General features: G+C 50.8%; 1 protein-coding gene and 1 pseudogene across 1 annotated transcript; one reads left to right on the forward strand and one right to left on the reverse strand.

Annotated features, from left to right (window-relative positions):
• Positions 1–6,493, forward strand: CDX2 (caudal type homeobox 2). The gene is made up of 3 exons (XM_006894074.1): positions 1–894; positions 4,422–4,567; positions 6,228–6,493. The coding sequence occupies exons 1-3, from the start codon at positions 357–359 to the stop codon at positions 6,474–6,476; spliced, it is 933 nt and encodes a 310-aa protein (XP_006894136.1). The 5' UTR covers positions 1–356; the 3' UTR covers positions 6,477–6,493.
• A 1,669-nt stretch (positions 6,494–8,162) lies between these two features.
• LOC102854319 overlaps positions 8,163–14,318 on the reverse strand; it is a 67,202-nt pseudogene continuing 61,046 nt past the window's right edge.

A 14,318-nucleotide genomic window follows, 5' to 3' on the forward strand; every position in this document is an offset into this window, starting at 1 on the left:
CTGCAGCCATTGGTGTCTGTGTCATTACTAATAGTGTCCTGTAAACACTCGTTAATCACAGAAGGTCGCTGTCCTAGGACTCCGCACGCCAGGTTGTGGCGGGTCTTCCCCGCCTCTGCAGCCAAGAGGGAAGGAGGTGGGAGGAAAGAAGGAAGAAAGGGAGGGAGGAAGGAGGGAGGAGACCAGCCAGAGGGAGGGACCGCCTCGGAGGCAGGAGCGCAGCGAGGAGCCAGGCACTCGGCTGTCCGCGCGCAGTCCTTATTCCGCGCCCCCCACTCCTTCCCCTCGAGGGCCCGCAGCCTCCCGCATCCGTCTCCAGGCAGCATGGTGAAGTCTGCTCCCGGGCCCTCGCCACCATGTACGTGAGTTACCTCCTGGACAAGGACGTGAGCATGTACCCGAGCTCCGTGCGCCATTCCGGCGGCCTCAACCTGGCGCCACAGAACTTCGTCAGCCCCCCGCAGTACCCGGACTACGGCAGCTACCACGTGGCCGCGGCGGCCGCGGCGGCGGCGAACTTGGACAGCGCTCAGTCTCCCGGACCGTCGTGGCCCGCACCCTATGGCGCCCCGCTCCGCGAAGACTGGAATGGTTACGCACCCGGGGGCGCAGCGGCCGCCGCCAACGCCGTGGCGCACGGCCTCAACGGGGCCTCTCCGGCCGCGGCCATGGGCTACAGCAGCCCCGCCGACTACCACCCGCACCATCACCCGCACCACCACCCACACCACCCGGCCGCGGCGCCCTCCTGTACTTCGGGATTGCTGCAGACGCTCAACCCCGGGCCGCCCGGGCCCACCGCAGCCGCGGCCGAGCAGCTGTCTCCGGGAGGTCAGCGGCGGAACCTGTGCGATTGGATGCGGAAGCCGCCGCAGCCGTCACTCGGGAGCCAAGGTGAGCGGAGGCGGGGGCCCGCGGGAGGACGCCTGGGAGGACCGTAGGGCCGCGCGCACAGGGCGCCCGGGGAGGAGGAAGGCAGTGAGCCGGGGCCTCTCGCTCCGGGGTTGTCCTAGGAGAGGACCCTTGGTGTCACATAACAACACAAGCCATCAGTAGGACTTGTCTCCACCCTCATTCCCTCTGTTCGCTCATTCACAACTTCAGGGCACCTCCAGCTGCCCATGGGAGAACCAGAGGAAAGGTGGAGGATCTGGAGGCGTCCATGGCCTCTCCACTGACCCAGCACGCTGAGGTTCAGCACCTGACTGGCGCTGACAGGCGGCCTCATACATCCCCGCCGGCCTCCAGGTGGTTCCTCTCTGCCTGTGCCTTCTCCGCTTAGCTCCCCGAAACAGGCGAGAAGGGTGCTTAGAGAATCTTGAGGGGGAGGGGAAGAAGGAAAGCGAAGTGCCCTTGGGGCAAGGCTCAACAGTGAGGCTAATTCACGCCACTCTGAGGTCGAGAAAGCAGCTGTGGTTGGAGCGAAGGTGCGGGCTCCATAGACCAAGGGGGCGGGCGCGCTCGGGTTCTCAAACCCCTGATCTGTCTCATGCAAAAATGGTTCTTTCAAGCAAAAAGTTATTCCAGGCAAAAGTTCTTGGAGCGAATGGGAGTTACCTCATGTCTGGGAGAGAGGGCAGGGAGATGGGGACGCAGCCTTGGTGGGGAGTTAGCTCAGCTACACTCGTGCGTGGGCCCGTTTCTCCCCAACCTCTCCTGCAAGGATCTCAGGAGGAATAAGTGTGTGTGTGTGTGGGGGGGTGTAGGGGTGTGTGTGTGTGTGTGCGCGCGCGCGTGTGTGTGTGTGTGTGTGTGTGTGTGATGGGCTGGCGAGCTCCGCAGCCACTAGCCTGGTACAGGACGTCGGGCAGGTGGGCAGGAAGTGCGAACAGGTGTGGTGGGAGACGCCTGCTGGCGTCCCTTTTTTATTCGAGGAGGCTTCTCCAGCCCTGCGCGCTTCCGCGTCCCGTTTCCCTGCCCTCCCGGCCGGCTGTCGCAGCGCAGGGTATGGCCGCTCGGCGGACTTCACAGCCCTTTACAGCCGTGTAAATCAGCCTGGCCATCGGCAGCTGTCTCCAGCATCGGGCTGTGCGTCACTGGGCACATTCCAGGAGCGGCCGAGTGGGACAAGTGGCCACCAAGGAAATGGCCAAGCCCGAGACTCAGCGGCCTTGGCTGGGGTTCCTTCCCTCCCAAGTCCCCGGCTCCGAGTGGGGGCGCCTGGCGGTCTGCACTCCCAAGACCCTACAGGGAGACCTTGTGCGTCTCGGGGAACAGTGGCTGCAGGCTGGGCCGGGCGAGCGGGGGATGAAGCGTGGTCGTAGGAGCTCAGGCCGTGGGGTCAGCAGATGAGAGGCCGCTGTGAAGTCCCGCGGCGAGGTGGTAGGGCCTGGGCCGGCGCCCAGCGCCCTTGTGATGCTAATGTGGGGAGGCCGCTGCCCGCCGCCGGCGACTCCTCTGGGCAGCGTCATCTGTCAAGGGGCGGAGAGGGGGGCGCGCGGCCCGGTCCGCTTTGATATACACCTTCCCAGCGCTGCCATTGTCTCTTCTAGGGTCCGGAAAGAGGAAGGTGACTTTCGCAGTCAATAATGAATTCTGACAAGTCCTTCTCATCCCTCCCCTCCCCCAACCCCTCCCTGGTTCCCAGGGGGTGTGGGGCGCGGGGCGCACACGTACCCAGCTCCTGGGTCCCTTAAATCGAGAAAGGATAGCATAGCACCCAAGCCAGAGTTACTCCGCGGCCTCAAAACGAGTATACTCCTGGGGCGTTCGGCTCTAGAGACCCGCCTGCCTCAGACCTGCAGCTCTAGCGGAGTCCGGAGTGACTCCAGTGACTCGAGCCAGCTCAGTGCAAGCCCCGCCTTTCGCTCCCTTCCTGACCTTGCCTAGATCTCAGTTTCCCCGTCTGAGACAGGGGCGCGCAGCGGCAGCGGCCTCGGGGCGCTCACACGTGTGGACGTGCCCACGACGAAGCGCGCCCCCCCCCCCCCCGCCCCCGACCTGCTGCTGGCCTTTTCTTTCCTAGCGGGCGTGGGGTCAGCGCCGCGGGACCCATTCAAATGCGTTTGCGAGGCGATGTTTATGTTAATGCGCCGGGCCTGGAGGGGATGAAAGCCGGGCCGCCATTTGCTCAGTAGTGGTAATTCAAACAGAGTGTGGTTGTTATTAAGGCATTGAAAGAGCTTTTCTTTGATAAGATCATCTTGTCTTGCATTGTTTGTGGCTGTGTTCCCCTTTCAGCGGCCCGGGAGAGTGCCCTCTGATCCGGCCTGTAGCTTCCCAGGGCGCTTTTGTTGTGGTTTGCAAAGGGTTTTTACCTGAACAAAGTCGGCCTGCGGGGCATTAAACACCTCCAAGCAACTGCGCGGCCCTTCAGCTCTACACCGAGGGGTAGGCACTGCGCGCAGGAATGGTGTTGGGGGCCTGAAAGCCCCCCTCAACCCAGACCCATCCCCAGAGGAAAGTGCTAGGCTCAGGCTCCAACAAGGCCCGACCCAGCCCAGACCCGCCAGGACGCCGGTCTGGGGCCTAACCCGACAGAGTCTGCACTATTTGTCAAGGTCCTTCAGTAAAACAATCAATCCAAGATTTAATATGTTGACTCAATCCAATGAGCACAGATCACTGGCCAGGATAGCCCTACCGGGTTTGCAAGGAAATAAATGAGGGATTGAAAAGAAAAAAGTGCCAAACACCCAAACTTGGTCCAGCCAGGTAGAAAATGTGTCTCCTGGGTAGGGTGGCGTTTGTGGCCAGACTGGGCTGCGGAAGGTCAGATCCGGTTCAGAATTCCTCCGGATGGGCCTGGTGGGCCCGAGGGAGGATTTAGGAGACTGGAGCAAAAAACACACTCTGTATGACAACAACGTGGATGCACCATTCTAGCTGTTTTCAGAACAATCTTTCAGAACTTAACAAAGTGACTATTTCCGGGGAACCCGGGTAGTTATCTGGGGCACTGCTATCTCCAAAGGCCTGCGGTTTGCATCTGCCAGGCAGTATATTCAGAAGGAAAAGGATAGGCATCTCTGTGGTAAGGATTTAGTCTCAGAAACCGGATGGAGGGTGGCAGTGAGTTGGAATCGACCTGACAGCAGTGGGAGGCTTCTGCTCACTTGCCCATAGGGGTTGCGCTTCTATGATTCTATATGTGCAAGGTTGGATATTTCTTGTTTTTTTTTTTTTTTTAAAGTAACATTATCTTCTGTCTTCTGTGTGTGTGAGAGGCTTAGTTTATCATCATTTTTAAAAACCACTAGCCTCAAGGTTAGTTTAGTTGCCACACAACCTGGGGTCCCACATTCCCTCCTGCTCCCCAGCCCTGTGGGGGGTCTTGTCAGGCTCTGCAGGAACCAGCCTGAGCAGGGGCCCCCAGGGTGGCAGAGGAAGAGAAATGGCTCTTGGGTTAAGGAGGTTTGTCATTAGCCATGACAGATGGGCCACCGTGGCGTTCTGGACTCTAACTTGTCTGTGCTTCACAGTGAAAACCAGGACGAAAGACAAATACCGCGTGGTGTACACTGATCACCAGCGACTGGAGCTGGAGAAGGAGTTTCACTTCAGTCGCTATATCACCATCCGGAGGAAGGCTGAGCTGGCTGCCACGCTGGGGCTCTCTGAGAGGCAGGTAGGAACCTGGGGCCTCCTCGGCCTGGGCGGTCCTGGGGAGGGCCGGTGAAAGGAGGGGGCATCCACGTGGGTGAGTCAGAAGTCAAGGACTCCACTTCCACACAGAAAGTGGGTGGACTGAAGCAGGAGAGTGAAAGAACATTTTCCTTCTGAGTGTTGGACAGGGAGTTTGACTCTACCAGCTACTCCTCTAAAGATGTGGCAGCGTGACTCCATAAAGATTTACAGCTTAGGAAACTTGAGGGGCAAGTTGTCTCTGTCCTAGGGGGTCACTGTGAGTCAGAATCCACTGGAAGGCAGAAAGTGGTTGTTTTCTGAGGGGGATTTGGGGTGAAGCATGGTTAAGGCCTGGACTATTAACTGTGGGTGGGTGGGTGTTCAGAACCCACCAGTGACTCTGCAAGACAAAGACTGGCCAACTGCTTCATTAAAGATTACAGGCCAGAAAACCCGATGGAACAGTTCTGTTATGTATGTGTTCCCCCAAGTTGATTTCTACTCTCAGCAATGGGGCAGAACAAGGTAGAACTGCCCTATAGGATTTCCTGTCATTCGCTGTTAGCTGGAGTGGTAGCTCTGGTGGCCTCGTGATCTCCTTCTGCATTTACTGCATCTGAAAACCCACCAGAAGGTCAGCTATGAGTTGGTTACAACTGGATGGTACATAACAGCAACAACATAGGTCAGGGTAGACTCCATGGTCAAGGGCAATGAATTTGAGTTGTTTTGCTTGGTGTTGTTTTTAAGTTTTTCAAGAACACATTGTTAGGTCTTTCTCAAGTGAGTTGCTGGATGGTTTGAGCCACTGACTGTGCCCTAGCAATTAACTGCTTATCCATATCAGGTCACTATTAAAACAGATGCCCAACAATGTATTTAGAGGGTTAGGGGCTTTTTGTTTATTTTTATTTTTATCGGAGTAGGTCAAATTGCCAGCTCTTTGTCTTGCAGAGCCAGTGAGTGGCTTCAAACCGCTGATCTTTGGGTTAGCATTTGAGTGCTTAATTCATACAGGGTCTCTATGAATCAGAATCAACTTGTTGAAGTTTATTTCTTCCTCCCCCCCCCCATTGTTTTGTTATTGTTGTTGTGGGTATGGGAGATGAAAGGGGGAAACTTATATGCCAGCATAATTCAGAATTGTATTTAGGCTAAGTATATTTTATGAAGAGACATATTTCCTTTATGCTCAACATAGTACCTGAGGGGACAGTGTGTGTGTGTGTGTGTGTGTGTGTGTGTGTGTGTGTGTGTGTGTGTATGTATTCCTTCTTATAAAAACCGGAGGGGTGAGGTTTGGCTCATGAAAACTCGAACCTGAAAGGGGGAAGGGATGAGCCAGGAAACATTTCTTTTCTAACCCTTAGGTGAGAAATATTGCATTTCTGTCTCACCTTGGAAGTCCATGGCTGCTATCTGAAGTCGGTACTATCTTAGCCCTTTTTTGCAATCTCTGTTTCAGGGGTTCAGAGGCACACTGCATACTTACTTCTAGCATAGATGTTGATCAAGATTGTTTTGGAAAGGACACTTTGAGGCAGGAGGAGAGCTCTTTGCAGGTGATAGAAAGGAGCTTGGCCAGCTTGAGGAGCTTGCAGAGAGTTTGTCCTCAGTTCCTTCACCCCCCTCTTTCTTCTCCATTTCCTTTCCATTCCTAGGTTAAAATTTGGTTCCAGAACCGCCGAGCCAAGGAAAGGAAGATCACCAAGAAGAAGCTACAGCAGCAGAACCAGCAGCAGCAGCCACCCCAGCCACCACCCCAGGCTCCTCAGCCTCCTCCCGGTCCTCTGAGAAGTGTCCCAGAGTCCCTGAGTCCTGTGTCTTCCCTGCAGGGCTCAGTGCCTGGCTCGGTCCCTGGGGTGCTGGGGCCAGCTGGTGGGGTGCTGAACCCCACCGTCACCCAGTGACCCACAGTGGCCTGCAGTGGCCTGCAGTGGCCTAAGCAATTCCAGGCTTGCAGCAAAACAATTCCAGACTGAGCCTCAGGGGACATAAGCTCTGTCACAATCTTCCTAAGGCAAGACCCTTCAACACCCACCAGTGAACACCGACTCAGCCAGCTCTTAGAGAAAACAACAGGGGCTTGTGTGGAGTGAAGCTGGGGGCCTTTGGGAAGATTGCAGTCATGGTTTTTACTTCCTCCCTGTCTGATTGTTTCTGCCAACAAATAGACAAGAATGAGCAGCTTTGTTGAGTATATTCACAGAAGCAATGTCTGGGCTGGTTCCGCGGACCAGGCCTTCTGTCCTCTCCTCCCACTCGTCTTGTCACCTTCAAGACTTACTGTGCTTATCTCTGGTTGCAGCTAAGGAGAAAAAGAGACTCCAAGAAAAAGGCCACCCGCGCCTGGAGCCAAGATGGCTGCCGCCCAGTTGCTTTCTGGGGACCTGGCCAGCGGCACAAGCCCCAGGTGGCCTACTCTGTCATCTCATCCTTTTCCAGACGGAGCCATTCTTCTGGGGTGGGTGTGGTGTTTGGCCTGAGGGGGCTGATGGTTATAAGACACCAGGCCTGGTGAGGGGGCCCTTGTTTAGAAAGCCTGTCACCAGAGCCCCTCTGAGTTGAATGTATGTCCCTACCATAAAAATGCCAGAGCCAGCCTGGACTTCCTGTCATTTTCACAATCTTGGGGGCTGATGAAGAAGGGGGAAGTTTTTGTTGTTGTTTGTTGCTGCTGTTTGGGTTGTTGGTCTGTGTAATATCCAAGACAGCATTATTTTTTTTAAAGCTGTCTGAATCCAACGGGTGGGTGGTGTGGGGAGAGAAGCTATATGGTGAAGGGAAGTTGGGGGATATTTGAATAGAGTTGAATATTTTCCAGAAAAAAAAAAAAGAAAGAAAAGAGATAAATAAGGTTTTTTGAGCTGACTGTGTCTTGATCGTCTTTGCATTTCGTTTGAAATTGTCCTCTTGAAAAAGGAAAGAAAAGGAGCTTTCTGGCTGCAAAGGAGAATTTGAAAAATCAGGGAGGGTGATGGGTGAGGCTATCTGCACAGCTTCTTTTTACCCCAGAGGGTCTGCAGCCCAAGGCTGCTTGTGCCCGTCCCTGCCCTGGAGCAGTGGAATGAACGCCTCTCCAGGGGCCGCCTTTGGGTGAAAGTGCACTGGACGGGCCAACTGGTTCTCTGCTGCTAGAAGGTGTAGAAGTAGGGAGGGGACCGAGCTCCTGGCAAGCATCTCTTCAGATCTACACCAAGGCAATTGCCCACCCAGCTACTTCTCTACATAAGAGACTCCCTTTGCTGGGTCAGGCTAATTAAGTGCAAACCATTAAGTGGAGAAACCATATATTTTCTGTTTTCTCACAACACTTTCTAGGAGTATACCAAACCCAATTACCCACTGCCATTTAGTCAATTCCCACTCACAGCAACCCCGTGGTACAGAGTAGAACTGCCTCTTGGCTTCCAAGACTGATCTTTCTAGAAGCTCCGGTGGAACGCCCCACGGCTGGTTCAAACAGTACCAGCTTCTGAAAATCATGGCCACCCATTTTCACAGGACTATTTCCTGTCTTTCGTGGTTGCTTCAACCTCGTCTGTCAGTGTAAGTCTTTAGTGAGCGCTACTTGTTATCTGGCTGATACTTGGGACCTAGTGTCGTCCTTGAGGTTTGAGGCCCCGGGGCCGCTGGGCTGTGTGCACCCCAAGGGGAAGGGTTTTGCCTGCCATCTTGACTGGAGAAGGTGCGAGAGGGCTGAGAGGATGAGCGCTTTAAAAAAACATAGCGCCCGAAGCGCCTCCCCAATTTAGTGGCCCTTCCACCCCTGATTTAGTGTCACTCCACCCCTGATTGAGAAAGGCGCCCGCAGGCTCCTGGTCCTGGGGCCGGCCTGGGCGCGCCGAGGCCAGCCTTCCGGGAGCCGCTTCCTCCGAGGCAGCGGCGCTGTGCTGCCAGGATGAGGCGGCGGGACCGGCGCCCGCGCGGGACTCAGGTCCGGGAGGAACGCGGACCCGCGCCCGCCGTCCGCCCAATGCGCCCGCGCCACCGCCGCAGTTGCTATGCGTTGCCGTGAAACGCCAGTCAATAAACCCTGTTTGGACAGTGGAGCGAGAGCACAAGGGTTGTTTGCTTAGTGGTTAGAGGTTCAAAAGTCGGCATTGTCCCACGGCGAGCGATTACAAGTTCTTCCCCGTCCAAGGGGCTCCACCCCCATTCCCAACGCCCCCGCGCGCCACCCGGAACCGGGGCCACTGAGGGGCGCGCAGCCTGCTCTCCAGGAAATGTGGAGATCAGGGCGCGCGTTTTCCGAAATGAGCTGAATTTAGGAACCTCCAGACCAGCGCGGCCACTACTACCCTGTGCTCTTGTCAAGACACTCTCACCCTTGAAGCAAGCCTAATGGAACACTGGGACGTGGATTGAGGGGTTAGCCACAGGGAGCTGCGCTAGGATACCCTGGTTTAATTTTGGCACCGCGAATTTGTGGCTTCCAGCGCCCCTGGTGCAGAGCCAGGGTAGGATCCCCACCCTCAACCAATCCTCCACTAGTCCTTCCCGTGGGCCCCTAGGGGGCGCACGCGCTTTTAGGAGCCGGGGGCCGAGCGCACTCCCAGCTCCCAAAGGGTCTCAATTCTGACCCCAGTGGAAGTCAGCGACTTCAGCACCTCCCCGCACCTCCCCACCCGCGCTCGACAAGGCTCCCCCACGATAATCTGGCGTGATTGAAACCAAGGTCTCACTAAGGCGCAGACAGGAGATTTCTGGCCAGGGGCCCCTGAATATTGAAAGAAAAAGAAAGTGAGGGATCGTCTATCCTTTAAAAAAGGACCTTTTGTCCTCTTCACATTTTCTTTCAGGGACGCAGGTCCATCTCTTTGGGATGTAACTTTCTAATAAATCTATCTTTACTATTTTACCCTAAAAAATTAAAAAAGACCCTTTGCTCAAAATGTTTCCTTTCAATAATAAAGTAATATGAGCACAGTGCTAGCATACAGACAAAATGGGGAAATGTCCCTTTGGGATAAACGTGGGATCAGGGCGAGCTCTGGTGACCTAGTGGCAAGAAGGGGTACTGCAATCCCAGAGGTGCACAGTTCAAATCCACCAGATGCTCTGCTTGAGAAGCAGGAACAATCTCCTCCTGTACCAGTCAGATCTGATTTGACGGTACACACACACAAAAAAAAATAATAAACTAAAAAAAAAATTAAAAAAGAGCCTTTTTTTTAAAAAAAAAAAACACAAAACCAAAACGTGGGATCAGGAATTTGGAAACCACCCTAAAAAAATTGTGTGTAGGGAGAAAAGACAACCTAACGCTCCCTGCCCCTCCCCCACAAATCCATGCCTTTACTATTTTCATGTAATAAAGCTATCAAGATGCATTGCTAATCCAACAGTAACCAAAGTTTCAATGAGTTTCACTTCTAAAAATGTCTAATATGATGCACTATTAGTCAAGAAAACGAATCGTACTTACACAGCAATATAAGTGTATCAACAGCAATAATATTGCTGTTTCTCAGTCATTCGGATGGATGAGAGAATTTAATACACAGCCATAAGCGGAAAATGAAATGAGCCTGAGCTACAAAACACCAAGAAGGTGTTCTTCAAAGGTCACTGTAGGAGTTGTTAGCACTGTGGTTACAGCATTTGACCACTATCCAAAAAATTCGTGGTTGGAATCTACTTGGTGACAATGAATTTTGTTTAATGACTAGGGTTAGAGTGACATCTGCTACCCTCTTAGTAGTCTGGAACTACAAGCTGTAACTCTCTGCTTCCTCATCTGTAGTAGATGCTCCACAGCGGTGATGCATCTTTCACCATGTGCACTTTTTTTGATTCCTTTTGGGTATTGTAGATCCAGTTTCATAGGGGCCTCATGTAACAAGAGTAGACATGCTCCATAGAGTTTTCTTGGCAGTCATCTTTAACAAAACAGATCTCCAGGCCTTTCTCCCTTGGAACAGCTGGTGGGTTTGATGAACACCCACCTTTTTTTTGTAGTCTGTTGTGCTGCCTTATACTTGACTAGGTGATATTTTGCTGCTAATTCTCTTTAATCACAAAGCATCATCTGTAAAGTGCTCAAGCATCCTTACAAGGAAACTTTGAGCGAGAAATTCCATAACTTGGAGAATGCAAAAGCTTCACAGCAGTTTAAAAATCCTGTTCAGCTTTGCTGACATTGCGCATTAGCCTGTCTTTTGCTGGTGGTGACCTCTGAGTTTCTACTTCCTTGTAGGTCTCTTCATAAAACCTGGACTTCCAGAACTAGTTGACATTCCAGATGTTAAAAGGAGTCGCAGGTCTAATTATTGTCTGTTATTTTGTCTACTGGTACTGTCCCCAACCAATTCTAGTTGTGTTTAGGAGAATTAGGAAGTGTGCTGAAGATCAGCCAGTTAGAAAGGAAAGACTTTTAAAATTGATCAGGAAGTTCAAACCAAAAGGGGCAGAAAGAGGCAGAATCTAACTAGATGAGATGGAGAGGCTCTCAGAGCAATAGGGAGCCCTGATGGCACTGTGTTTACAGCATTAAGCTGCTACTAAGAAGGCCAGTGGTTCAAACCCACCAGCTGCTTGAAAGAGCAAGTCTGCTTCTAGAAAGGTTTATGGCCTTGGAAACCCTTTGGGAAAATTCTACTCTATCTTACAGGGACTTGGAATACTACCACCTCCCACCCCCATCCCCCCACTCCACACACACAGAGTTCTTCTCCTTCTCAGCACCCTCTGTAGAGGGTAGACTTATTTTGCATCAGTTTCTATTCCTTGGAGATATCCATCCTGAGCACCCCAGGAGCACCCTTGGAGTATGTTGTGGTTTTAATTCTGTAAGACTACCTAAATTTTTGTTCTTTTACTGTAAGCATTATACTGGTATCCATGACTTTCCCTTATATATTGAAACTATTTTTACCTTGGAGGCTAAGGAAACATTCATTATCTAAATCATGTAGGTATTGAGAATAAACATTGCAACTACACCCTTAGATTATATAAACTTCCAAGCCCCATAACTTTTACATTTAGTTATCCTCCCCATCAACAAATAAATGGATTCAGAAGCTGTGGTATATTCACACAATGGAATACTACGCTGCATTGAAAAACAAGGAACTCATGCACTATTCAAAATGGGTGACCCTGGAGGACATTATACTGAGTGAAATATCTCAGTCCCAAAAGGACAAATATTGCATGGTGCCACTGTTGTAGAATGGAACTGACATCAGGGCTGAGGTAAGAGTAAGAAAAACATTTAGTCATCCTCTGTTTTCTTTCCTGTGCTTCTTCAAGATAGGGCATTTTAGAAAACCATCTTCAGGGTTTTAGGAAACCAGGAATGTTTAAGGAGCCTTAGTGGCACAGCCTATAAATCATTTGGGCTGCTAACTGAAAGGTCTCAGTTTGAACCCGGCAGCCATGGTGTTGGAGAAGGATTCATCAGTCTACTCCCTCAAAGGCCTAGAATCCTACGGGGAAGTTCTACTCTGTTCTGTAAGTTGCCACGAGTCAAACTTCAGTAGATGGTGGTGGGCAGGTGCTAAGATTTTAGTGTTAGCTTTGAGTCTAGAAGAGGTAAACCAATAGAAATTGTTTATTTTCTGAGCTACAAATTATAATATATAATTATATTTATATTGGAAGCAGGAGTGGCATCCACTTCCTAAACAAAATGCCTCTGGAAACTATGAACTTTGATAAATGTAGATAGTTGCAGAGGGGCTTCAGACCTTTTGTATAGGGTCGTGCTTGACTCGAAGGTAATCCACAACAGTGTGTGTGTGTGTGTGTGTGTGTGTGTGTGTGTGTGTGTGTGTGTGTGTGTATATATATATTCTTCCCCCCCCCCCCATCTCATGACCATCTTGAAGGTTAGAAGTACAGTGTTGGGGGTAAAACCAAAACAGACACACAAGAAAAAACAAACAAAAAATAACCCACAAAAAACCCCCCTCCAATTCAAAAGGGATACTCTATCTCCAATTGAATACAGAAAATCTCTTCAGTTCCAGAGATTAAACTAACATTTACCTGGACATTCTTCCTGAAAGAGCCCATTTAGACAAGATGACCTTAAAAATAAGTGACCTTGAGGATCCCGTATCTCTAATCCCCAATCAGGACTTTTGTTTTAACGACAAATTTTCCAAATTGGAATTTGTCTTAATCTTTGGTGTTTCCAGGTGATATCAGCTGGCTTGCTGTGCAGGATTCCGAGGTGGAGGAGAAGGAGATGTAACTCATAAACAAGAACATAGCTCTCTGGATCAAGAAAGGTTTCTTAGGAAGAAAATGGTTGCCAAACCTTTACTCTAACACTCTCTCTCTCTCTCACACACACACACCAATGAAAAATTATTTTGAGGTTTTCATAGTTAATCCCAAGGAAGTCCAATCAGTTTTGTTCCACATGATATTGGTTGAGGAACTCCAGGAATTTCATGCATTTGAATACCTGACTTGGAATTTATAGGAAAGAAACTCTATTCTAATTGCTCATGTGGGTATTAGGGACCTTTCAGGATTGGTGATCTACTATCATACATAATACTTTGTATAAAACTAGTGATAGTCATAGTGCAGATACATAGTTGATAAATCCTAACTATTGAAATCAAACAGTAAAAAACAATGTAGGAGCTAACTTCCTTGTTGGGCAAACATACAATGACTTATTGGGAGGCACTTTAGCAAATTTAACTCACTAAACCTTAATGGCGGAGTGGTTAAGAACTGGGCTGTGTAATGAATATTGCATTAGAACGGGGAATAATTGCCTGAAAGGAATATATGGTGGTGGTGGTTGTTATGCACTGTTGAGTCACTTGTGACTCATAGAGACCCTATGTACAACAGTCCTAAACTGCTCTGTCCTGTGCCAATCGCACTGTCTCTGACACTCCCATCCCGATTACCCCAGTCACTGAATCAATCCACCCCATTGAGGGCCTTCCTCTCCTGCGCTGTCCCTCCACCCTCCCAAGCATGATGTCCTTCTCCAAGGACCGGTCTCTTCTCACAACATGTCCAAAATATGTTAGATGGAGCCTCAGAATCCTTGCCTCCAAGGAGCCACCCGGTTTAACCCTTTCCAGGATGAATCTGTTTGTTTTCTTGGTGGTCCATGGTACTCTCAATACTCTTCTCCAGCACCACAATTCAAAGGCATCAATTCTCCTTCTATCCTCCTTAGTCATTGTCCAACTCTCTGATGCATAACAAGTGATTGCAAAGACCTGGCCTGTATCAGACACACCTTAGTCTCCAGTGAGACACCATTGCTCTTGAGTACTTTAGAGAGATCCCTAACAGCAGACTTTCTCATGACATGGCAATACGCCTTTTAATTTCTTGGCTGCTGGTGCCAAGAGTGTTGACTGTGGAGCCAAGCAAACTAAAGCTGTGAGCAATCTCAATCTCTTCACCATCCATTCTGATGCTGCCAATTGGCCTAGAAGTAAGAATCTTTGTCTTCTTGACATTGAGCCTCAATCCGTATTGGAGGCTGCAGTCCTTGACCCTCTGCAGCAAGCGCTTCAAGTCCTCCTCAGTTTCAGCAAGCAGGGTTGTGTCATCCGCATAACGCAGATTGTTGATGAATCTTCCACCAATCCTGACACCACATTTATTCTCATAGAGCCCAGCCTCCTGGATAATCTGTTCTGCATACAGGTTGAAAAGGTCCGGAGATAGGACCCATCCCTGGCGTATGCCCTTCCCAATTTTGAACCGTGCAGTGTTCCCTTGCTCTGTTCTGATGACAGCCTCCTGGTCCAAGTACAGGTTTC

This window comes from Elephantulus edwardii, unplaced genomic scaffold (genome assembly GCF_000299155.1).
Source record: "Elephantulus edwardii isolate Elephantulus edwardi_28Jun2011 unplaced genomic scaffold, EleEdw1.0 scaffold00134, whole genome shotgun sequence".
NCBI classification, from domain to species: domain Eukaryota; kingdom Metazoa; phylum Chordata; class Mammalia; order Macroscelidea; family Macroscelididae; genus Elephantulus; species Elephantulus edwardii.